The sequence below is a fragment of the Lepisma saccharinum genome, chromosome 10 (genome assembly GCF_977018435.1).
Source record: "Lepisma saccharinum chromosome 10, izLepSacc3.1, whole genome shotgun sequence".
In the NCBI taxonomy this organism is placed as follows: Eukaryota; Metazoa; Arthropoda; class Insecta; order Zygentoma; family Lepismatidae; genus Lepisma; species Lepisma saccharinum.
Window position 1 is genome coordinate 44155226 of NC_139238.1, and position 26177 is coordinate 44181402.

The 26177-nt window shown below is 37.5% G+C and overlaps 1 protein-coding gene across 2 annotated transcripts in view; it reads right to left on the reverse strand.

The window, feature by feature from the left end:
* Positions 1 to 25313, reverse strand: part of Tango11 (transport and golgi organization 11) — a 42768-nt gene extending 17455 nt beyond the window's left edge. The window contains exons 1-4 of one of the 2 annotated variants that reach the window (XM_083129776.1): positions 25199 to 25313; positions 14806 to 14925; positions 8588 to 8689; positions 4494 to 4588 (exon numbers count right to left, since the gene is read on the reverse strand). In XM_083129776.1, coding sequence (XP_082985902.1) covers positions 4494 to 4588; positions 8588 to 8689; positions 14806 to 14923 — 315 coding nt within the window. In that variant the 5' untranslated portion in view covers positions 14924 to 14925; positions 25199 to 25313. Of the gene's footprint in view, positions 1 to 4493; positions 4589 to 8587; positions 8690 to 14805; positions 14929 to 25198 lie in introns of both variants that reach the window. The other variant, XM_083129775.1, reaches the window with a different exon arrangement.
* Positions 25314 to 26177: the final 864 nt, after the last annotated feature.

The window sequence follows — 26177 nt, forward strand, 5'->3', positions numbered from 1 at the left end:
ACACGCCAGGGGGACACACAGTAACTAGTGCTTCATATTGTGATCTCATGAAGAACCATCTGAAACCTGCAATAAGGTCAAAACGACGCAGACTGCTGTCGACAGGTGTCATTTTGCAGCATGACAATGCTAAGCCACATACTGACTGAATGACTGTTACAACAAATAATGACTTGCATTTTGAGTGCCTACCCCATCCTCCTTACTCCCCAGTTTTCACCCCAAGTGATTACCACTTGTTTGGACCTTTTAAAGAGGCCCTAGGAGGACAGAAGTTCCATTCTGATGACGAGGTCAAAGAGACTGTACATACGTGGTTATGCAGCCAACCAAAATATTTTTTTCCAGAGGCATACAAGCACTTTGTAAATAATAGGAAACTTGCATTCAACGTGGAGGAGATTATGTAGAAAAATGATAACCATTTGTTCACTTCCACTGAATACATATATTTTTACAGCACTTTTATTTGATTTGACTTGCCCTCGAAAATTATTTAATGCTATTCAACAGTATAAACAAAAGTGTGCCACCTAACTCAACTCTAGTACAAGTAAAAATCAGTAATGATTTGAAAGAGGTGGTTACAACACAAGTGCCCATGAGACGTGATGCGTCATTCGCAATATAATTTTATAGTTAACAACAGACCATGCCAATTACCTGTCTTATTGGACAGTAATTGTATGATGGATTATGCCTGTTGCTTGTCTTGGAAAGGGTTAAAAATATTAGTCATTACTCATTTTCAGGAGGAGGGATAATTTATATAACAAACGAAAATACATTTCACTCTCTCTTGAACTCGAATTTAATGTGTGAACAGGATATCTTCAAATGTTTATTTATTTATTTATTTAACAAGAATTCCAAATACAGTGTTAACCATTTTACATTGGAATGTATAACAGTAGAAAAAGAACAACAAAAATAATAACAAACAAAAATTACATCATATAAAAAGCCTTACACGTTTTTCTACAATAGCCTTTCAAAACGTGCTTGATTATCAAAAATGTATATTTGACCTGTTAACATTTTGAATTGACTGGGTAGTCTGTAGAGCAAGGAACGCTGGATGAGGCTTAACTTTGGCTTCTGAGAAGCGAAAAGCTGAGTGCTTCTTGTTTTGCGAAATGACACTTGAAAGTTAATTTCCTGAAGAAGGCTGTCACTTCTGATGGTACCATTAACAATTTTATGAAGGAATACATGGTCTGCCAATTTCTCTCTCTCGCGAGGTGGTTGGATATTTAAAATTTTCAGAAGAATAGTGAGTGGATGGAATTCGGTAATGAACAATGGCCAGGAAGAAATTTAAGACAGAATTTAGTCTATCTAAATTTGAAGGGCATGCCATAGACCAGACCGGAGAACAGTATTCAATTTTAGGAGAAACGAAAGATTTGTAAAAAATGCCGAGAGCAGACAGGTTCTTCATTTCGGTAAAACGATAGAGTAGACCCAGCATATATGTATGGAACCCTTCGTGACTTCGGAGATGTGTTCAGAAAAGTAAAGTTTCTCATCAAAGATGACACCGAGGTGGCAACTCTTTGAACACAATTATTATTTATGAAGTATTTTGTGTTAAATGTGTTTTTCTTTAAGGAGAATGTCATTGTAGTATATTTTTGAGGGTTAAGTTTCAAGTTCCATATTTCAGATCACTTTGTCAGGGAGTCTAAATTCTTTTGCAGAAGTGCCATTTCACTGAAATTTGATATTTTACTGTAAATTTTGCAATCGTCGGCAAGCAAAAGATGTTTTTACAAGAGTCTGAAAGATATTCTGGAACGTCATCAAGATACAGGATGAAGAGAAGAGATCCAAGAACACTGCCTTGGGGCACACCAGAAGAAACAGCTTGATAAGAAGAAGAGATTCCAGAAAGTACAACTTTTTGTTGCCTATTTTGGAGGTAATGTTTGAGCAGAGAGAGAAATTTTCCATGAATATTGAATTGAAGAGATAATTTATGTAGCAAGTAATTGTGGTTTATGGAGTCAAAAGCTTTCGAAAAAACAAGATATATATTACATCCAGTTGGGAGTTTTCAGATATGGAGTGGATAGCGTCATATAGTAAAATGCTCAAGTTAGTTAAGCAGGAGCTGCCTGGTAAGAAGCCGTGCTGTGCTGTATTTATGTATGGAGAAGTAAATTTGTAGTCTGTCTGTAAGCAGCAACAGCACCCTTGTCTCCATATTTTTATAACGGCACCACATTAGCGTTTTTCCATGAATCTGGGAATGTACCCTCATTGAAGCACCTGTTTAATAAAATGGAGAAGGCGATAGAGAAGAAGCAGTGGTTTTGAGGAAAATAGAAGTGATTTCATCAGGACAATTAGCGCACTTTTCAGGCATTGAAGATAGGATATATTGCACTTCTTCTGGAGACGTAGAGAGAGATGTCAGAGTGTGATAGGAAACTGGGGTGAGGTTGGGACGAGTAGAAGCCGGTGTATTTGATGCTGTATTTCTAGTGAAATACGAGTTGAAAAGATCCACTCTGTCAGGGCCCTCTGCGTATACAGAGTCGTGTTTAACTTCGAATGGTATATGAGAATTTTGCCCCCTCGAGTTAATGAGTGACCAAAAGCCTTTGGGATTTGATTTAATTTAGTTTGTGATATTGCCAATATATTCACTGTATTTAATTTTCTGCAGTTGTTTAGAGTGGCGTCGTAAATCCATGAAAGTTTTTCGTGTGTTTTCATTAGGAATTTTCTTCCACATATCCCAGGCCTTCTTCCGGTTGCGAAGGGCAAGTAAAAGTTCAGGGTCAAACCAAGAAGGGAATTTGCAAGATTTATTTTTCTTGCGTGGCACATAGTCTTTTATCACTGCGTGAATCACATCTGTCAATAGGTCACAAGCTTCGAACACACTTTCCAGTATCGTCCAGGGGATGGAATCCAGTGTCGAACGGATGCGCCCCAGGCTGCTTTGCGTCTAACAAGGAATTGCCATCCGGGGGTGGAAGGTTGTTGACTCTTCAGGTGGTCAGGGAAACAGAATTCAGCATCCAGCGATTCGTGGCCCGAAGGGATGAGGTTTCTCAAAGGCGTGATGTGCGCTGAAGGGAGTGATAGAATGTAGTCCAGGTTATTGTCTTTACGTGTGTTGTACATATTGTGTTGATGAAGTGCGAGGCCATGTATGAAGTGATCCATGAAATATGTGTCATTCTCGTCTTTTCCAATACCGTGCGTGGAGTCTGTCCATGTGATTGAAAGATTAAAGTTACCAAGAAGAATTACATCACCCATAAAGGATGCTGACATCACAGAATCTTAACAAGCCTCCAGAACTGCCACATGGCAAGTTCTGTGTGGCCTGTAAAAACAACCGATGAATAGTTTGCATTTTTTGCTGAGAAGCACCTCCACCCATAGGATTTCACAATTTCGATCCAGATCATTTTGAACCACACTTTTCCATTTGTTGTTTACACAAAGCATCACTCCCCCACCCCTTGACCCGAACTGTTTTGAAAATGGCAGTTCACAATCCAGTACACTGTCGTTGAGCCACATTTCAGTTATTGCAATGCAATCTTGTCCCATAAAATTTCCCATTTCCACTAGGTGGCAGGGCTGTGCTTAGCAGCCCACTGTTTGGCTAGTTTGCGAATTTAGTTGGAAGTTACACAAACGCGCATTCTGAACAGAGAGTTAACATTAAGTTTTGTGTTAAGCTGGGAAACCCTAGTGAAACATGGAATATGATACAGCAAGCATTTGGTGACAAGGCATTATCGAGAAGCCGTATCTTTGAATGGCATAAAAGGTTTTGGAAGGGCAGAGATTCAGTGCAAGATGATTCAAAGACAATGTCGATCCCATTTTTTCATGCTAAAGGTTTGGTGCACCATGAATATCTTCCTGAAGGACAAACAATAAACAAAAACCTTTATATTGACTTCCTGGAACATTCGCATCAAGCAATTCTGCGGTGCTGTCCTGACTTGTGGACATCTGGGCAGTGGTTCTTATTGCACGACAATGCAAGGCCACATACTGCTTTATCAGTCCGGGAATATCTGGCCAAGCATTGTATCCCGGCTCTACCACATTCTCCATACCAGACCAATTACCATGTGATTATTATTTGTCTCCCCATGTGCAAACACCGCTGAAAGAAAAGTGTCATGAAGATATTGGTAGCAATCCAAACGGTTTTGTGGCAGATGTGTTGAGAAGCATCCTAGATTAAGCTTTCCCTGCTTGCTTCCATGACCTCCAGAAACAGTGGCAGCTCTGTATAGATAGCCGAAGGGACTATTTTGACAAAATGTAGGACCATTAGTGGAATAAATTATTTTTTACGAGCTCAGTCCTGGAACTTTTCTGACAATGGTTGTACATGCACATGGATGCATCCCCCTCAATGTATACATGTAAGATATTGGTGTATTACAGAGCATGTCCAATGCAATAACATAAAAGGCAACAACTTGCGTCATTTGTGAAACTCAATTGCAGCTCACCTGTACCCTGATAATTCCTGGGTCTGGAGGCATAACGGCATTTTCTAATTGCAGCTCTCTGGGTGGAGCTCTTGTCCCTATGTGCTGTTCTTGTCCTGGAAATAAAAGAATACAAAATATGATTTTTAAGCAAAAATAATGATTTATTGGCATTCAACAAGCTTTTCAACATTCACAATTAAAAATATCATGGTTTCTCTTTTCTTTATTACAGAACCATGATAAAATTGAAGCATAATTCCTGGTTTGAAAGGAGAATTTTCTAAACATTCAAGGGTCCAAACAGAAGTTTTCTCTATTTCAATTTTACATATTACCGTCTCTCACCACCCACATATGTATACACACCCAAATATACTGACAACATAAAGGGTATATGTGATTCCAATGTATCCAAACATTATAATTTGATTACGTTAAATGGTATGGTGTATTTAAAATATTCAATTTCATGTGCGGAGTTTACATTTGCCATTTCACATACTCAAAGACTAGAATATGTACTAATCTACGAAAAATTGCCAATTGCATAAGAATCTCAAACTGAAATTTACATACTCAACTTCAAGATACATTAAGTTGCAATAATCTTCAGTCTGTCAGATATATTGTTCTGCAAAGGACATTAACCAAGTAAACGGACTGAGAGAATCCTGTTTTATTTTCCACGCAACTTCCTTTTTCTTTCCTCGATAAAAATAAAAGCTAAACTTTGAAAAACTTGTCTCGGGATGCTTGTAAATGTGTGCATTGATTTGGATTAATAAAAGTTGCAATTTTTCACGTCTACCAAGAAACATTCATGTAGAATTCATGCATAATTCATGGAATTCCCAGTGAGTAGCCAACCTGTATTACCAATATGCTGGATCAGTTATCAGCAGGCTGAGTGTCAATGCACACTAAAAACTCTCACACAAAGGGGAGGCAAAAAAGGTACAGAACTATGACATAACAAGCACTAAGAAATGATGGACATAGGGTTACCCGACATCCTCTTTTTCCCCGTATACAAATGTATGTAAATCTTGTAAACATATGTTGTAGCATGAAATTCGTGGAGTTAGTTTTGTGTAAGAGTCATAAATATAATCATTTCCACTCTCTTTTGACAGTTATAATAAATTAAGAAAAGTCTTGGTAATGTGCAATATCAGTGTTTTAAATTGAAGCAATTAATGTGTTTCATAAAATAGCATAAATTTTACACGTAAGCAATCGAAACCCCACAACTTTTTTTTTCATGTTAGAACACACATACAGCATTAGTGAAACACAAATACAGACAAGTTCAAAGGCTAAAATATTAATTTATGCAATTTTGATGTTTTTGGCATTAAGACACGTGTTTTGCTTTACATAAAAATCATTTTTTGCAATGCAAAAAACACATAATTTTTTGGGCATTTTTAATTGAATCTGCACACTTTGATTGGCTTACAGAGAAAAGTTTATGGAGCTATGGATGTTGCATGCTGAAATATAATTATGTTATAAATATACTACAATCCTGCAACAAAAAGTCAGGAGCGACATACATAAGCAAATCCTGAAAACTTTGACCTACTGTTACTGTAAAAGTATAAGGCCCAGGGAAGAACAAACTGATATGGTCAAAACTACAAGTATGCAACATTTTGTTGAAATCTGTGCCAGTGGTTGACATGGCCAGGGAGAATTGACATGAAATAACCTTGCTTCCAATTGTAATATGCAGTTACTGTAACTGCCAATATTCTCCAACATAACATTATTCCTTATTCATTTCCATTCTGTTCTCCATTAATATGTTACAATAAAGCTTCTGACTTCACTCATGTCATAATTAAAAATATAAATCATTTTTACCACTGTGTTTCTTATCTAATAAAAGAACCTGTAGTAAGCTGACTACCCTGTTCCGCTGGTTCTCATAAACTGTTTCCACTTTAATGATTTCTGAACATAGAAATATTTCAGGACTGTCATAACTGTTGGAGAAGTGTAAAGTTCAGGCTCTACATATGAAAGTGATAAATACAACACTCTTATAGAGTAAGAAATTAATGTGTGTCAAACACAGCCAATATCTAGTTGCCAAAAAGTCATGGCTTGAAAACATTATGAACGTGCAAAGCAAAAATTCTAGACACGTTTTGCATCTTGCAACCTCGATTTCAAACAATGGAACAAGTCATTAGCCTGTTTTCAGATCCTATATGTATGAATTCAAATTCCCCCAGTAAAGGACCTAACAGATCCAAACCATTGCGGATAAAGAATGTATACACACTTTTTCATGTTTTTGGTATTAAATTAGTTTAAAAGTTTCAGCAGATTACAATCATCCTCATGTAATGGATACTTTAACCTTTTGCCGCCCAAGCGTCTAGAACGAGATACCCAAATGTAACCCTCACTGTCCCAAGCGTCTCGATGGAGACGCTGTGTCAAGGTCGTAGTTTTACGTTATAACTTTTCTATTTTTGGCTAGAATTTCGATTTTTTTATATTGTTCCTAACACATGTATTTAACAGAAATGTTTTTTTGCATTTTTTTTGTCTTCATGAAAATGGAGGGGGGAAGGTGGGAAAAGGTACTTCCTTTTGCGTCTCTTTTCAAGGTCAAATTTTTGCCGACAAAGGAACACCGGCTTTGTTGTTCTAAAGCAATGCTTTTTCACTCCCACCTGTGAATGCTTTCGAAGTAAGCTTGTTTATCAGTATCCGAAGTCAAAATGAAAGTTTTCCGTGAGGGGGAAGACTGGTTGCTGAATCTGCATTGTGAGAATGGAATTTCGAAGCATAGTGAAGGAAACCTTTTTTTTTTTTTTTTTTTTTTTAGCACAAGTGTCCACAAGTTGCGACAGGGGTTACCCTGCATTGTCTAAAAATAGAATTTCAAGTAGCTGCGAGAATCGGTGCTCATTTTTCACTGCCTTCTAGCTTTTCGTCCGTGAATGTTATGCGTAGGTGTCGTTTTGTGCCCAAGTGCGAGGACATTTTTTGAGTGAAGTGACAATTTTTTAAAATAATTTTTGGGCATTTTCTCCCTTCCCCCTCCATATATACGCCAAATTTGCATAAATTTTGTGCATTTTGACTTCTTTTTCGGGGGCAGGGGAAACACCATTTTTTTTTAAAGAAAAGTATTTTTGAGGGGATTTCCCCCTTTTCCCCCTCCATATGTACGCCAAATGTGCATAAATTATATATCGTCTGAATCTGTGATTCATTCTGCGCATTCTTTCATATCTCTAGGGCATTTAGTTTCTGAGGTATAGTCATTTCTAGGTACCGCTGCATTTTGAAGCTTGAATCAGTGGCCATTCCTTTTGGGGGTACAACTCAAGTTACATTGGTCATATGACAATGATGCAAATATTTTTCTGTTTCTTACATGCCAGCGATAATTTCTATGTGCATTTTGAACTTTTCATATCCTTTTTTTCGGGGGGGGGGGGGTCGAAACCCCATTTTTTAAAAAAGTATTTTCAGGGGATTTCCCCACTTTCCCCCTCCATATATATGCCAAATGTGCATAAATTATATATCGTCTAAATCTGTGATTCATTCTGCATACAACGGTATATCTTTCATATCTCTAGGGCATTTAGTTTCTGAGTTATAGTCATTTCAAGGTACCGCTGCATTTTGAAGCTTGAATCAGTGGCGTGCCGACCATTCCTTTTGGGGGTACAACTCAAGTTACATTGGTCATATGATAATAATGCAAATATTTTTGTGTTCCTTACATGTCAGCGATCATTTCCATGTGCATGTCGACACTGTCATGTACTTTTTTCTTGGGGGGAGGGTGGGGGAAACAAATTTTGGAATTTTGAGAGTTTCTTTTACACAAACATACACCAGAGGCCCCAGGTTTGAATCTCAGCCTGGTCATGCGCGTTTTAGTGTTCCTTCATCAAATTTATCATATTATCACACATGAACAAAGAGATTAAAATGACAGTAAGTTTTCAACCAAGAGATCAAAGCTGAAATCTTGGTTGAAGTGTTATTATGTTTCTTTGGGCTTTTCGTTCGTTGCCTTTTAAAAGGTAAGTTCAATGAAACTGCCAACACATTTAATTTCATGCAGAATCTTTACTTACCAACAACAAGAATCCTATCCGGTACATACATGTCAATCTTCTCTGGGCCATTGAATCTATTCCACGTACTTAATGTTGTACTGGCATCTTCTTCATTATCACCTAAAATGGAAATATATTTCTTAAATTAACAGCATGATATTTTTTTTAAACATTTTTCAATAAATATAATTTATTTATTTGAATATGTATTATACAGTGTGTTCCACTTAGAGGAATTGCCAAACAATTGATAATTTGAAGCGTAAATAATGGTTCATTAACATATTTTTTTACATACCTTGATGTAGAAACTCTCCGAGTTTAGGAAAATGGTCAATACAACTGGACGTGTGCACCTTGAATTGCCCTGCAGACATCAAAATGGTATTCAAGCTCTGCCAAGTGTTATGTAGCATCTGTGGAGAGACTAGCACAAGGCTTGCTTCCACATTACACAGGCATTTGTATTCACTATTGGTGTAACAAACTCAAGAGTTTCTGTATCTTGTAAAATGAAAATCATAGCTATATATTCCTCTGTTTTGAAATGGTGAGCATTTATTTCTCAGTCCCTCCAAGTCGAACATGCTGAATATTGGTGCACGATATAAAACATTTTTTCTTCTTCTTCTTCTGAGGCACTACAGCTCTTTATGGGCTTTGGCCTGCTCAATTATATTCTTCCATTCTCTCTATTCAACACACATTTTTTCCAGTTCTGGATCTTCATGTATCTTATATAATTTCTAACGTTGTTTATCCGTCTGGTCTTTGGCCTTCCTTGGGATCTTGTAGCAATATGTTTCCAGTTGCAAATTTGGTTTACAATTCTTTCCTCAAGCATTCTTTCAATGTGACCCAACCAGCTAAGTCTTTGATCTTTGATGTATCTTCTTATATCTTATTAATATATCAAGCTCTTCATTTGTTTTAATTTGTCATATGTCAATAGGCTGTCTTGTTGGGCCATATACAGTGCGGAAATTTGAAATCAGGACTGTTTTTTTTTCTCTCGGTAGGTGGCGCCACTGTGCAAGCGTTCTCTTATGTGAACGAATGAGGGGTATTTAACGAATAATCCATGCAGAGCTTAATGATCTTGAGCGACATTGTTGCATGTGATTACTCCTTGCAATTATCTTTTAATTTCCTAAGCTGAAAGCTGCACTGAAAAGTTCCTACTTTGATGCTGTACCAACAATCAAGAAGGCTAAGTACAAGGATTTTAAACAGCATTACACAAAACCAATTCCAGCAATACACTGGTAGGCAGGGTGGAATGATGTGTGGATGCAGGAGGGTTCTACTTTGAACGATCCCAGCTAAGTAAGTAACTTTCTGTGAACTTTGTTTATTTTTTACAGCACCAGTCCCGATTTCAAATTGCCACACTGTGTATTTTCCTTAATATCTTTCTTTCAAATATCATCAGTTTCCGAATTATATCCTCTTTGAGCACCCAGGTTTCACAGCCATATATAACAGGTCTTATTATGGATTGGTAGAGTTTTAATTTTGTTTTCCTGCAAACTAGTTTAGATTGAAATAACTTCTCATTTGAATAGTATGCTCTGTTTCCAGCTGCAATCCTTTCTTTAATTTCTTCTTCAATTAAATTGTTTCCAATCAGTACTGACCAGAGATATTTAAATGGCTGAACCTGTTCTATTTGCATTGTATCTACTACTACGTACAAAAAGTACCCGGAATTTGTGAATAAAACACAAAATATGTGGTTAATAATCAACATCTATTTTGTTGCCTTCACAATAGGCCCCATCAGATGGAACACACATATGCAAATGGTTAACCCAGTCTTGAAAATACTTTTCAAATGCAGAAGACTGTATCACCCTGAGTTCCTCCTGCGAATTTCCTTTAATGGATTCAATTGATTCAAAACACCTTCCCCGAAGTGGTAACTTGAGTCGCGGAAATAGAAAAAAATCACATCGAGTTATATCTGGAGAATATGGGGCTTGGGAGAGAACATGTGTTCAGTTTTTGGCCAAAAACTCGCGAACAAGAGTCAATGTGTGTGACAACGCATTATCGTGGTGCAAAATCCAAGAATTGTTTTTCCATAACTCTGGTCTTTTCCAGCGAGCATTCTCACGTAGATGGCTCATAACGGTGACATGAAACTCTCTATTCACAGTTTCTGAGTGCACAACACCACATTAATCAAAGAAAACAATGAGCATGACCTTAATTTTTGAGCGACTTTGGCATGGTTTTTTGGGTTTTGATTCATTTATGAAGTGCCATTCCAAAGATTGTTGACTTCTTTCCATGTTATACTCATACACCCATGCCTCACCACCAGTTATGATGCGTTTCATGAAGGTTGTGTCACTAGAGGCTCGCGATATCATGTCTTCAGCAACATCCCTGCGATGTGCTTTTTGCAGGAAATTCAGCTCCTTCGGAACAAGTTGTGCCGCGATGCATTTCATGCCTAACACATCAGTCAAAATGTTGTGAACGGACATGTTTGATATGCCAAGTTCACGAGCCACCTCTCTCACACTCACACGCCGGTTTTCAAGCACCATTGTTTTGATTTTTCAGACTTTTTCGTCAGTCGTCGACGTGGAAGGTCGACCAGAATGGGGCACATCAGCAACAACTTCTCTGCTTTCTTTGAAAGCCTTGTACCATGCATACGCTTGTGTTTTCGACAAACACGAATCACCAAAGGCCTTTTGTAGCATTTTCAACGATTCAGCACACGGCAGTCCGTTGGCATCACAAAATTTCAAACAAATTCTTTGCTCGATATGTGTCTCCATTCTGCAAATCGCAGGACATACGTCAACACAACTAACATAAACAGCTGCCGTGCACAATCTGATGGATAGATTACTCTACCCTCTGCGTGGGTCTTTCAGTACAGTGCTGCCATCCTACGGACAAAATGAATTCTCGATACCTCCAATGTGGGACATGTACCACCCACATCCCGGGTACTTTTTTATACTGAAAGTATGTCTGCTTTTTATTCTTGGATTCCTCTTCTTGTACACCTCATATATTTTGTGTTATTTTCATTCACTATTAATCCATATTTCATTGCCTGTTCCTTTAATTTCACAAGTGAGTCAACCATTGATTGCTTAGTTCTTGCAGTAATTACGTCATCTCGATATGCACAAATCTGTCTTAATCTTGTTGAAATAATATATGATAAATGATATAAAGCATTTACCAAGATAAAATGAGAAGCAAAAAATACTATTAACACCTTTATCTGGATTTACAGACAGGCTATCCCTGCATACAGTTGCTCTCAGTCTCAAGTAAATGGGAACTTGGAGGCAATCATATGAGTAAAGGTGGCTGGAATATGGTGCTGATTACATCACCTCCAAAATAACTAGGGTCGTGAATGTGAGATTGCTAGATACTTGGGCTTGAGCAGAGTAATAAAAAGGAAACTTACATCATTTATCTTTCATGTTCCTTTCCAACTGAAGTTGGTTTACTGCAAGGTAGCCCATAATGCCATACTAGCCTTCACAATCCTGCCTTTTTGTAAAAGGGGGAGGATGTATTATATGCAATGGGTCATGGAAATTCCACCACCCTATTGGTGTTCCCACTCCGACCCTTGTTTCGATTGTGTATTGATTTTACAAGTTCTACATAAGGATAAGGAACGTGTTTAGAAAGTTGGATATATGTGGGAAATAAGATTGGAGAAACTAATTTGAGCCTTTGAAAGTTTCACAAATTATAAATTTGTGATAAATTATATCATGAAAAGGTTGTGTGAGTCCCTTTTGTCCAAAACATTATTTTCAAATAGAAAGTTCAAGGTAACTCAAAACGTACTGCTCTACCAAGAGAAAAACTCTTTGGTGCTATGGTCGAATTTGGAAGCGTAAGGGAGCAAAGTGAGCTAGGGTGATGCAATCAGCTGCTTGCAATGTCCCTGTGTTGCCAAAATGCACAATACATCAAGGTCACTTTTATTCAGTGACAAATAAATATATCATGAAGAGGAAAGCTACACACAGTGAAATAACACACAATATTTAATGGTGTTGAATTTCTGGGTTCGACCACATATGCTGTAACTTTTAAGCATGTAAGAGGGTATTTATATCCTAAAACCAAAGCCAATCTACCTAACCTAATCACATTAAAGGGGCAAAATCAAAACGTAGACCCAAACCTTGCCTAACCTGCCCGTACTAGAAAAATATTGTAAATATTCATTCAATATCCCTTAACACTGAGTGCTGACCTCTAAGTCGCTTTCTGTTCCAAGAATGCTGACCATTTTCACCACTTTTTAAAAAATCATATCTCAAGAACTAAAAATGTAAATTATATGTAACATACACTGTTGAAAAGTTTGATTCTTCCTCTTTATTTTGATATATGATATGTTACATTATAACCACAGGGCTACCATGGACGTTTCATCATAAATGATATGAAATGTACTAAAAATAAAAAGTTGACAAGATATATGACATGCAGTGGCGGCGATTGGGTCCCAAAACTAGGGGGGCAAGGACAGTATATTTCCCTTTGTAAATAAGATTTAGCATAGTGCGGGGGCAAAAGTGGCGAAAATTGGGGGCGGAGACTGCCCCACCCCCCCTAATCGCCGGCACTGTAGAAAAAGGAAGCAAGCATATCGCTATCGGACAACGACGCGAACAGAATTGTTATGAGCATTTGCCCAACATCTAGTGGCAGTATGAGGAAGTACGATGTCCAAACATTACTCAGGATTGCTAACTCCATAAATGTACGGCAAATGACTGTTGAAATAAATTTTGTATTCAACTCCCTAACTATACGTGATAGCACTCTAAGTGTTAAGTATGTACATGTAACAAATTCATATGGTGAAGAATAAGTGCACGCAAATCTATAATGAATAGATTAGCGCCTACGAATCGCAAGTTCGGAGGCAATCCAGAAATCAAAGGAAAGAGGTTAATAGTAATTTCTTTCCACAGTTTTTTGAGGTAGAATTTGTTCACAAAGTTCTTAATGTGATTTATTTTAAATTTTATCTTCCTGATTTAGGATTATGTACTCTAAGGGCTGTTCATCATGCTAGGTTTTGGTTGTATCACAGCATATAACGATATTCAAACCCAGAATAAACCAGACATTTTTATTCATCAATGCCTGTGATGCTTTACTTGCAATTTAATTGCCAGCAGAACAACTAACCACATTCATTGTGAGCCATCACTGTGTTAGAGCATTTCAAGTCGAGAGTGTATGGTCAATATTCTGACCTTTGGCAGATACATGGAGCAATGCACACAAGCGAGACCCTCTTAACCAAGTAACAGTGTGTAATGACAGACAAAGTGTGTGTCAAACTGTTCAAAATGTTGCTAATTTGCACAGTAGCAGATTTACAACTCTCGTGACTGAAACTGTTATAACTAGGGCTCGGAAGTTGAGGAAAAATCCTTTTTTTTCCTAGTGTCAGAAGACGAGGCCCAACATAATATATGTTCATTTTGGGTCATTGTAGGCCAGAAAAAGGTGGGTTTTACTTGTCCTTCTTTGCCTTTTTCGGCGTTTTTTGGCTTAATGGTCCTTTTTTAGCCTTTTTTTAGATCTTAACGGCTTTTTTTTTTGCAACTTCACCTTCTTTCGACTACGTTTTTACTGCCCATTCTCAATTCGAATCATCATCAGTTCATCACCTCTTAAACATCCTTTCTGTAGTAAAGAAATAAAAAGAAACCATCCCTGAAACGAGAGAAAAACATTTTTGGACGACTGAAGCAGGTACGGTACAAGGTCCTTTAACCTTGTCTGGAAAAAAGCGCTGAAAGTGGCAACTTTCTCTTGTTTTGAACCTTTCAGTTTTTTTTCGCACTGTGTTTTCCATACCAACAGAATTTTTTATTTTTTTATTCATTAAATATGTAATTAAAATGAAGTTAATAATTAATTTGGATCACATTTATACGTCCTTTTTTCCATTTTTAGGTCCTTTTTTTGATATTTTTAGGTCTTTTTATAGTTTTTTTTTTTGGCAATTTATAGGTCTTCCTATAAATTCCGAGCCCTAGTTATAACAAAGTGGCAGCTCACAAAGATTACAGTTAGTGTTTGTGCAGACAAAAAGAATTTCAAAATCCAGATTTGGCCATCCTTAGTGCACAAACCAACAACAGTTAATTGTAGTAAGTCTATCATTATGCTATATAACACTAAAAAATAGATCAAAAAGGTACAAACAAATGTCTTACCTGCAACTCTTATCCTCTTTGGCACCCTCATCTTCTGGCTTATATCAGCAGTGAAATTTGGATCATAAAAGTGATCCATTTCACCTGTGAAACGTGTTGGGCTGGCAACATTTGACATCTCTGCTGCAAAAATGGAAATCTATACGTTAATCTACTTATGTTTTGGGGAATAAAACACGTGGGAGCAAATTAATACATGAAAATGAAATACTCACTTATCAATGAAACCGGTTTAGAAATTAACAGTTTCGCAGATAAGAGAGTATTTTCGTTCAGAAAATAGAAATTAATTTCTAATACCATATGAGTCAATCAATCAAGTGGCATTTCTCAACCTCACATTTTATTATTAATTTGATTTTTGGCATACTGAAAGGGTCACCTATGGTAGGAAAATAAGCAAAGTTGCAGATCAACACCTTTTGTATTTCCGAAATTACCACGGTGCAAAATGTGTGATTTTGACTTTTTTTCAACAGCCTGTTAACTTTAACTTGCAATATTCACCTATACAAGTGATTCAGACAATGTTGGTCTGAAGGTCTCATTCACATGATACAAAGGCCAACCTGAAATTAATGCCTCCACCTTAATAACTCTTCATATTGTTATCGGATTGCAATGAAACTTCACACATATATAATGCGATATGTTAATAATGCACACAACTTTTTCATTTGCAAGTAACTAAATAAACAACATGAATAGCGGAGAAAAACAAAGAACTGTGATCAAGTTCTTGCAAATAGAGGGTTGTTGGGCTCCGGAGATCGATAGCAGGCTGCATATGGAGAGGACACAATTGACATTAGCTATGTTAGAAGATGGATGAAGATGTTCCAAGAGAGGGAAACCTCAGCGGCGGATAAACATCAAAGTTGCAGACCTACAAGTGCAGTGACAGATGAAAACCAAGAAAGAAAGGGACAGAAAGGGTGTCATCTGTAAGGACTTCTTGGAACGTGGTGCAACAATGAACAATGCTCAGTATGTGCAGACTGTAAAAAAAAAAAGTTGAGGGAGATTATTCGACAAAAAGGAAAACACATTCTTCTGGACAGTGTTGTTTTGAACCACGATAACACCCATCCCCATGTGAATTGGAACATCACAGACCATTGCCAAAATGGGGTGGTCATTAATGCCCCTTACAGTACTGATTTAGCCCCATCAGACTTCCATTTGTTGGCCCCTCTCAAAAACAACCTTCGTTGACAGCATTTCCAGGACGTGGAAGACATTAAAATTGCTGTGAATGTATGTGTCAAAAAAACAACCTCAGACTTCAATCCAGAGCAGATTTTGGCATTGGGTTGAACTGTGGCAGAAGTGTATCGAAAGCAATGGACAGTAATTTGAACAGCCTTAATAGGTACCCAACATTTCCACACAAACTTTCCAATTGGTATTTCTTCACATATTTCTTTTACAGCAAAGAAGGCATTAATTTCAAGATGACCTTTGTACACTATTTACCAAAAGGTAATTGGGCACCTATGATGGTGGTTAATTTAGTATCTAATTTGATTCGTGTGGCCTTCATATTGTTCTGTGAGCAAGAGAACCACTTGTGAAAGAGATGGCACGTAGTGCAGAGCTATTAGACTTTGATAAGGGCATAATTGTGAGCTGCCACCTCAGTGGGCTGTCTAGTAAGGTCATAGCCACAAAGTTAAACAGGCCCAAATCAACAATAGCATTTGTGCTTCATAAGTGGGGCGTTCCGGGCGACTGAAAAACTTACTGAGATCGGAGAACCCTAAAACACAGTGTGGGACCACTGGTGGTTGTTCGTGGCACAATGAACTCACAGGCATACTGTACAATACTAGACAATGAAATGCTCCCAACCTTGTGGAGTTTTTACGAAATCGACCCCTGTTACTTGCAGGATGACAATGCTAGGTGCCATGTTTCGGAGGCTACTATGCAGTAGTATGCCGACAACAATGTTCACTGATTGGTCTGGCCGCACAGAGTCCTGATCTCAATCCCATAGAACACCTCTGGGATGCATTGGACCGGCGGGTGAGGTCTCGGGAGATGCTACCAAATTCCATTGTCCAACTGAATGAGATCTTGCAAGAGGAATGGTGACGCATTCCAATGGACGTCCTCCACAAACTAGTCGAGAGGGTGCCTGACAGGGTGGCTGCTGTTATAGCAGCAAGAGGTGGCTCCACGAGGTTCTAACAGAGTTGGCACCACCAGACAACCATTTTGTACAGGTGTCCAATTACTCTTTGGTAGATAGTGTATATTACACACCTATGTCGGTGAAAAAACAATTGAAGGTAGTGTAAAGAAAGTTTTGATAGCCATTTTCTCAAACATGAGCCCATTTTCTTTTCTTTTCAAAAGAACGTGTGTCATACATACAATATTATTAAAAAACTGTGCATTTAAAACTGAGATGCCAATGGAATTCAGTTATGCTAGATTTACCGGTAGGTTTTAGGGTAGGTTAGGTACAGCCAATTCCATGCATCACTTACACTACATAACACACTGTTATTGGCCAACTCTTTTTTCTTCTTCTTCACAAACTTAGGACTTAAGGTCAGAGTTTTAATCAGAAGTCATGTCTATGATAATTCGGGTTTTCAATTTAACAGTCATGCATTTCACTTTAAGTATATAAAATATATGGACATTTAAAACATGTATATTTCTTAAATTTCACTGATGGTAGTTTGAAAACATTTTCAAAGAGACAAATGACAATATTGCTTTGTGAACTTGGTGCTAAATTATTTATTTTACACAAAATAAATTATTATCCTGCATGACTTACATGACACTTTTGTCCTGATTGCTTTTTGATTATGGATAATGTTGGTGATCACTTTTGATCCCATACAGAAACACTACAATTTATTGAACATATTTATTGTAGTACAACATGCGTGTGTTTATTGTGAAAGAAATTTTCGATCAGTGTGCAGATTGAACTTCATTCTGATATATAGTAGAAAGTTCTCACTAAAATCGAGCAGCATGAGGAGCATGGAGGCAGGTGTTTTGATGTGATCAGCTTGCTTCCTTTAAAGTATACATGTTCAAAAATATTCAATTAGGTCTTCAACAAACTCGAAATTTTATACACAGGCTGTAACCGATCTTGACGCACCCCTTATAAAGAAGTTGACCCGCCCTCGCTGGGGACAAAAGGGCGGCAAGAGAAGTTAACGTCTTTTCTAGTGAACGGTTGATGTGCGTTGCGGAGAAGACAGTCCGAGTCAAGCATTCATACGATTAGGATCCGTGTTACGTTGGTTATTGGTTTCGCGGGCTGTGAAAAACTGTAAGTGAACTATCGTCCATAATCTCTGCCGGAAAGAGAGATAGTGTCTAAAGAACAAACTGTAAGTGAACTAACGGTCATGATCTCAGCCGGAAAGAGAGATAGTGTCTAGAGAATAAACTGTGAGTGAACTATCGGCCTGTGCAGTATCTCTACCAGAACCTGAGAAAAGGTTACTAAAGAAGAGAGGCTACATGTTTATTATGAACCAACGACAGGAGAATTAGAAGATTGAAGACGTCGAACTCTGTATCAGCAAGATTTGTGCTTTCCCCCCCAACTCCCCCTAAGTGTTCACCGTTAGTGTTTTTCAGCGTGTTTATCGCCACGTGAATTGAATACCTAAGTACAGGGTGGCTACAAACAAGAAGAAATGAAATTCCCTGACTTTTCCAGGTTTTCCAGGACAAAATTTACTTTTTTCCCTGACAATTAAAAACTAAACTAAATCGATGTTTTTGCAAAATGGAAATAATAAACTCATACAGATCCACGTATGGTTTTGTTAAGTACCAATATCATCTTCTATGAAATTGACTTAATTTCTCTATGATTTGAATTCAAACTGCAAAATAGTGAATTTGGAAAATTATTACAATTCACAAGCTAGGGAAGGATTACGGAATTTTGTCATATGCAGTAAGTTTAAAATAAAGTTTTTAAACATTTTTAAAGTTACGACTAAATGAGATAAGAGTGAAGAGTGATTGATTAAGAAATACAATTTGTAATTTATCAGTCTCCTTATGCATTCTCGGTATTATATGTTGATATTTGGAACCCTCTGTTTGCAAGAACCATGAGTGCGGATTCATTTTTCAATGCATAAAGCTACTTCTCTCTTCTCTGTAAAGCAAACAACTTAACTCTTGCATATAAGTGAAACAATTGAATCGAACAAAATAAAGTGTCATATTTCCTTCCATTATCAATGGGATTTCTGCTTCAGTACAGTATATCCAAGTGAAGTGCTGTGAAACTGACAACATGCAGTTATACCATTAATGCTGACGAAAAGGGTATGTAGGTTGCCTATTAGAAATTTAACGCAAGGAATTTATAGAATAGCATTGTATAGGTACCTGATTTAGCTAACCACACATTAAAACAGGAACACTAATAATATAAGCTTCTGAAAGTTCATATATGAGGGAAGTGCTGAAAAAAGCTCCAATGGTGCCTATACGCAGCACTAGTGGTCCGAGAGTGACCCACACACATGCAGGCAGGAAGAAGTGGCATGTAGCTGTAATCTGGTACAGTTGCAATGCAGCCGTTTTAGGACAGTTCTAGGTTAAAGATTGCAGCTCTCATACAGTCTCCCACTGACTGCGATGTAGCCTACATTGCAAGCTCAGATTTTGGCACAGAGCCACCAGCAATCGTGTGAGGTGCGCAGACCGGATAGTATGGTAAGACGATGGTGCAGACAATTCACGGAAGGAAGGGACTCCCCAATGGCGGAGTGGTAGCGTCACCACCTTGTAATCAAGCGGTCCCGGGTTCGATACCCAGTGGAGGCACAAGTGGTTCGGATCCCACTTTAAACTGTAGGTCCAGTCTCGATTAGCCTTACTGTGCATAAAGTGGACTTAAAACACCAACTCAACCAACCAACCAATTCACGGAAGGCCAGTCGAATGTGCACAACCCCATACAGCTAAGTTCACACGGGCCGTTTGCATCACTTCAGGTGAGAGATCTTGAATCACTCCCTGTACTTGAATGTACAGACTTTCATCTCTTTGTTTAACTGAAGAGGTTTCTGGCAGGGCAAGGATTTGACAGCTACACTGTGGTAGAGATAGTTCCAGTTTTTGCCGTCACACATATATGCCATGGGCATACAAAATTTAGTGCCATGCTATGACGAATGCTAGAACAACGGTGGTGATTATGCCGAAAATTAGGTTAGGACTCACTGTTACTAATGCAATAACTTGCAACTGATATTCTTGTTTTATTTATGCCTAATCGGTAGGGACCTTGATATTTTGTTATTTTTTTTTTTAAATTGGTGTATTTTCTTATTTTTCATTTTTTACTATATGGTGTTATTTTCCTCAAAATTAACATTTTCATTTTAGCACATTTTCTGGCAAATATCTGAAATTATACCTTCATGGTGTTTTTAAACTACTGTTTCAAATTGTAAGTGACATGGCTTACGCCTCTTCGTGAGAGTTTGATATCTTGAAAGTTATTTTGAGAAAGTTATTTTCCATACCCCCTTTTCAATTTTCAGGTAAGGATTTTAGATAATAGAATTTTCCCTGTATATATTGAAGGGTGCATAATGACCATAAGTGGCGACGCACCCAAAAAAATTAAAATCAATCAATCTCCCGTGACAGATACCGATATATTATGGCACCAAAAATTGGCTTTATCTTTTTTTGACTTGTTAGTGTTAAGTTTCTCAAAATTCGCATTTTTATTTTAGAACACTTATCTGCCAAATATATATGTGCTTTTAAACTATTATTTTAAATTGTAGGTCACATGGTCTACGTATTTTCGTGACAGTTTGATATGTTGGAACAGGTTTTTGAGGAAGTAAAAGTAAAGTGTTCCCCTGCACTTTTCCATGACGGTGTATAGGGGTGTGGAGTTAGGGCCCGCACTTTCTTGATCACGACTGAAGGTGGGGGTGATGTGATCAGCACCACACTCCTGGCTACCTTTATCCCTCCAAGTTTCCTCAAGGTACCAGCTTCATATGATGCTGGGTGGGCACGGAGCATTTTGAATAGGTGGAGAACATCCCGGTTCTCCCCTGCAGGGGATCAACCGTGGGTCTCTCACACAGTAGTCAGATGCCCTAACGACTGAGCTCCATTATTACTTGTTCGACAAATGCCGATGGTGCACACTTAGCTTGGTAATTCAAAACATATCTCGGGCAACAAATACAAAGATGTGGCTCCCGTGTGACGGTAGATACACACTCGATCTCCTGTTAGAACCTGCCACTTTGCTCTGTGATGCAAATGGTTTTGATAAGAGTTGAAAAAATCATGCAAAATACATGATTTAATGTAGCTGTTGGAAATATTCCATGTATGTATAACTCTATAGGCTAGTTTACTCTTGAGTAAAATGTTGGAAAACTTGCATGTTATATGTACACAAACATGGCCTAGAAAAGACAAGAATGTTGGATTTCATGGAATTTTTTTTGTTGTTTTAGGACATTTCTTTAAAAAAAATCACTAAAAACGCCAACAATTCGCATTATTTCGATATTTCGAATGGGCGAAAAATGTGTCCAGACATCACTGCACATTCCTAAACATAACTTCACAGCAATTACCATTTTTCACAGTTTTGGCGTTTGCGAAAAATCAATGTCCCTACTAATTGGAAATTACTTTCTGGCCACCCCTCGTATAAATCAGTAGATGGAAAGTGAAAATTTAGCAGGGCTGGCAGAGAAAAGTCAATTCTTGAAGAAAGTGATTTGCTTTTATGATTGAATGATTCGAGTAAATACGAGTATGATATTAAAATATTTACGTATTTATTATTAGTATTATATTTCATAATATTGGACATTAACCTTACTCAGTGAGAGATTAGTGACCATCTCTCACGAGTTTAAAGAGACAGGACAGAGAGTGGCGTTAATTTCATTGCAAAACTAGTGTTGCAGTAAATTTGAGGTTGGGAGCATGTACTTGCCAATTTTTATAACGTTCATCAATGGAGTTTCATGTTTCACTTTTTCGTGATAGTATTCAATATATATCCCATTTGGTTGGATTCTTCTTCATATCTAAGAATAGTGCAATGTCATTGTAAACGTATGTTAACTTGTGCAAAACCAGTAAAACGTCAGGATGATGAAAGAAAACCTTTGTAAGCACTGCTACATTAAATAAGGCGAAGTGAGCCAGAAGAGTAATAAAATTCCAGCAGCATACCGTATTTGCAGTCTAAAGCTCTTCTTGTTCATGCATGCGATTTTTGTTGGATGTTGCAGTCCATGCAATTTCTGTTGCATGTTGTAGTGAGATACTCTGTCGGGTGGTGATATTCGACAAAAATCGTATGTATCAATGGAACCTATTTGTTTCCATGTTCCTTCAGTTTGCCCACCAAATTCCCTTCCTACGACGTCCGACAACTATCAGACTGCCCCACCCGCTCGTATCCCCTCCATCTGTTGACAAGTCCCCTTACTACTCCCATACGGACAAAAAAAATGATAATTCAATGCATTTTCCACGTAATATTTAGAGTAGGGATGTGCCGAAGCCGATTACAGATGTATGAAAATCGGCCAAAATTGACACATCGGCATCGGTATCGGCAAAAATCCGATATTTAAACCGGTACAGATTATACTAGAGTTTTTAACATCTAATAAGTTTTATATTCTAGTTTTGTAAGATTTATTGAAAATTTGGTTATGATTCGTCATTATTGTAGAGTTTTTGTAATAAAATTATTGCAAACTCATTCAGAGGATCAACCTAACTATAAATCAGAAATAAAACAGTACATTGCTGAACCAGGATCTGCTGTTGTATTGGAAATTCAAAAATGAATATTCGAACCTGAAGCAAGTCCTGAGAAAATACTTGGGCATACCTGCTGCATCAGTATTCAGTGATTGAGTGTTCAGTGTTGCTGAACAGATTTGCAATAAGAGAAGAAGTAGGTTACTTCCTGAAGTGCTTCCAAATCTCGTGTTTCTGAAGTTGAATCTGGCAGAACAGGAATTCATTTTGCATTTCAAAGAACTGTTAGTGTACTAATGTTTAATCTCTTGAGAATCCATGTTCTTCTTAAAGGTTCACATAACATTTTGTAGATGCAAATGTACATTCGCATCTCTTGAGAATATATATGTATATACATATGATATGCAATAGAAATGTACATAGCAAATTTATTTTTGTCATGCTGAAAATAACATCCCATTTCTGTTTAATAATATTATGTATCGGAATCGGTTCCAAAAATTATCGGTGAGTACATCGGCATCGGTAAATTTTCAGCTTCGTCACATCCCTAATTTAGAGGCTTAACCTTTACTCCCCCACCGTACTGGCCCGATGATACCATATGGTATCATGTTGCTGATTACGAAATGAATGTGCTTTTTGGACCTTCATACTTATGTTCGGGTGGAAACTCTGACACAGGTCTGGAGCAAGCCTGGGAAATTCATATTGATGACCAACCTCCTCCCCCCCCCCCTCCGCAACATATCCATGCCACATTTCCGAACAGAGTTTCACATTTTGGCTCATTACTCAACTTGTATGGCACCCAGGAATATGAAACATGTTTCAATCTCTTTGGAAACGTCCATTCTTTGAAGAGAATACTAAGGTTTGCGCTCTCTTCCCAAAATAGCAGGAGAAGAGGGGGCAAATTTTGGTTTCTTTTTTTTTTTTAATTCAGTGGTCAAGCCCCAAAACCCTGCTTCCTCAGTTCGGCATTCTGAATTGTACACGGTTGCATGCTATGATGTTTTAGCTGCAAAACGAAACTTATACGAAGTAGATTGCTCTCATAGTGCGCGAGTTATAACAATTTTCCTCCAAAAATGCAAATTACCTATTTTTTCGTAAAAAATATCACGTTTTGGCTTATTATTCAACTTGTATGGCACCCAAGAACATGAAACATGTTTCATTCTCTTGAAAAATGTCCATTCTTTGAAAGGAATACTAAATTTCACGCCTTCTTAACAAATAGCGGGAGAAGAGGGGGGAAACTCCAGATTTTTATTGTTTTTTCATTGAAATTTGGGGGTTGCGCCCAAAAAAAAAAAAACTTCCACAGTTCGGCATTCTGAATTGTACACGGTTGCATGCTCTGACGTTTTAGCTGCAAAACAAAACTTATTCCAAGTAGATTGCTCCCATAGTGCCAAAGTTATAACAATTTTCCTCCAAAAATGCAAATTATATATTTTTCGTAAAAAAAATAATCACATCTTGGCTTATTATTGTATGGCACCCAAGAACATAAACCATGTTTCAATGATTTCCAAAATCCTACAATAATTAGTCTTTGTGCTATGAGAAATCATAAAACAATCGGAACCGTTACGGGAACTACTTACGGAAATGAGTTTCTCTAAGGTTTCCAACATTCGTCGAGGTATTTTCTTTCATCCTGGAATCTATTTGACCGGGAAATCATGTATGTTTCAAAAGAAATATCTCACCAACGCACAAGTGCCATTGCTTTCGCTATGTGAACAGGATGCTGCATACGTTTGATGACGTAACCCCCTGTCAGTGTTTCCAACCCACCCTTTTTAAATATGCTTGCCTAACCTAACCTTATCGGAAATGGTTCGTGGGGCTATCGTCAGCTACCCATGCATAATGTACAATTTGCACACGTAACGAACACAATAGTAGGTATTTTTCGGTGAAGACTGCATACCTACAACGGCAGTCAACCTCTGCCCGCCATATTGTGTGTTACGGAAGCGAAAAAAGGAATAACAAAAACTACTCTCTATGTGAAAAATTGTGTTTGTTTTCGTGTAAAAAGCATAATGGAACCTTGAACTATATTCCGCAATACACAATTGATAAGTACGAACCATGCGAAACACAAAATATCCGATGTTAATGTGTCTCCGATATAACGAACTGTTACCAAAATGTCTTGTAAAAATAAAGAACATGGCCCCTCCACACCAGGTGGAATCTAATAAAGCTCAATATCAGGCCAACATGAATATCCATGCTGACAAATAGTAACTTGAGAGGTTATTACATTAAACTTTAATTCCTTCTTCATTTGACCTCGCCTTGAACTTTCACCTCGTGCTAATTAAATAACTCAACTTACAAAGAATTCCAGCTACCACCACCTAGCATTTCTGTCAAACATTCATTGAATACAGACGACAGCGCAGATTACTAACATTTCCAGCAAAAAAAATGACAAAAGTGGTGGAACATCGGCTTTCAAATTCGAGATTTCGAGATGTACTCAATAATGAGTACCTTAAAAATTGATATCTTAAACAATATTTCAAGATTTCAATAGCTACTGATTAAACTTACTTAAATAAACTATTATATATAATTTAAATTAAAATTATCAATCACTAACCTTAAATAGCAAGCAAAAAAAGAATTGAAGAATTAGAATACGTCGATCATTCGAATCAGCACAGGCTAATGCCAGCAGCTGATTTGTTGAATTCTGTTGAATTCGAACATTAAGGATCCTGTGGTACGGAAGTATATTCTTCTTCTTCTTTCTCTGACCCTGTCAGACAAAACACTGTCGACTTTGGCCAACGTTCCTGAATAGAATAGAATAGAAAAGAATACTTTATTAGTCATTAGTAGAATGCGGATCAATATGCACTAAAAAAGTGGAAAATATGCATGCCTCTATGCACTAAAAACAAGTAAAATATGCACTCAAATATGCAAATTATGCACTAAAGAAAAATATAGGCACAAAAAATTCCTCGAAATACATTTATTTTTTTAATGTACTACACACACATAGTGACCATTGAAGGTAAAGACGAAGTAACAACAGCTTCCATGTCAAGTAAGGTTGCAAAATCTTGTACTAAATTGAATTTACTATTTCCAGTTGTTAAGCACAATAAAACGAAAATCGTTAAGTACTTTTGAATTTATGTAAATTGCAGTGCACTACAACCATAGTGAAATTTTTCCGTTTATCAGTTAGTATATCCTTGTATGAAGAAAAGGTGCGCTCCACACTACTGATATGATATGATTTATTTGCATCCAAGGACTACTGTCACTGGACAATATTTCAATGCAGCTATGTCCTCTGGCGTGAGATCTTGTAATAGTTCTGTTAATTCGCCTTGTAGCACAGCTTTCACTCTCCTGTAATCCACTGTTTCAGTAAAACAATCTTCGATGATTTTTCCTTCGACATCTTCACGCAATGCAAACTACACTAATTCAACGGAGTACAGACTGTTTACGAGCAAAAATCTCCGTTGCCTTATATAGGCCAAGGATGAAGGCCAGGAGAGGGGTTCGAACCCTACTTCGGTTCGAAATGCTCTGAAACAACTTTAAAATCCGGTTGCATATTA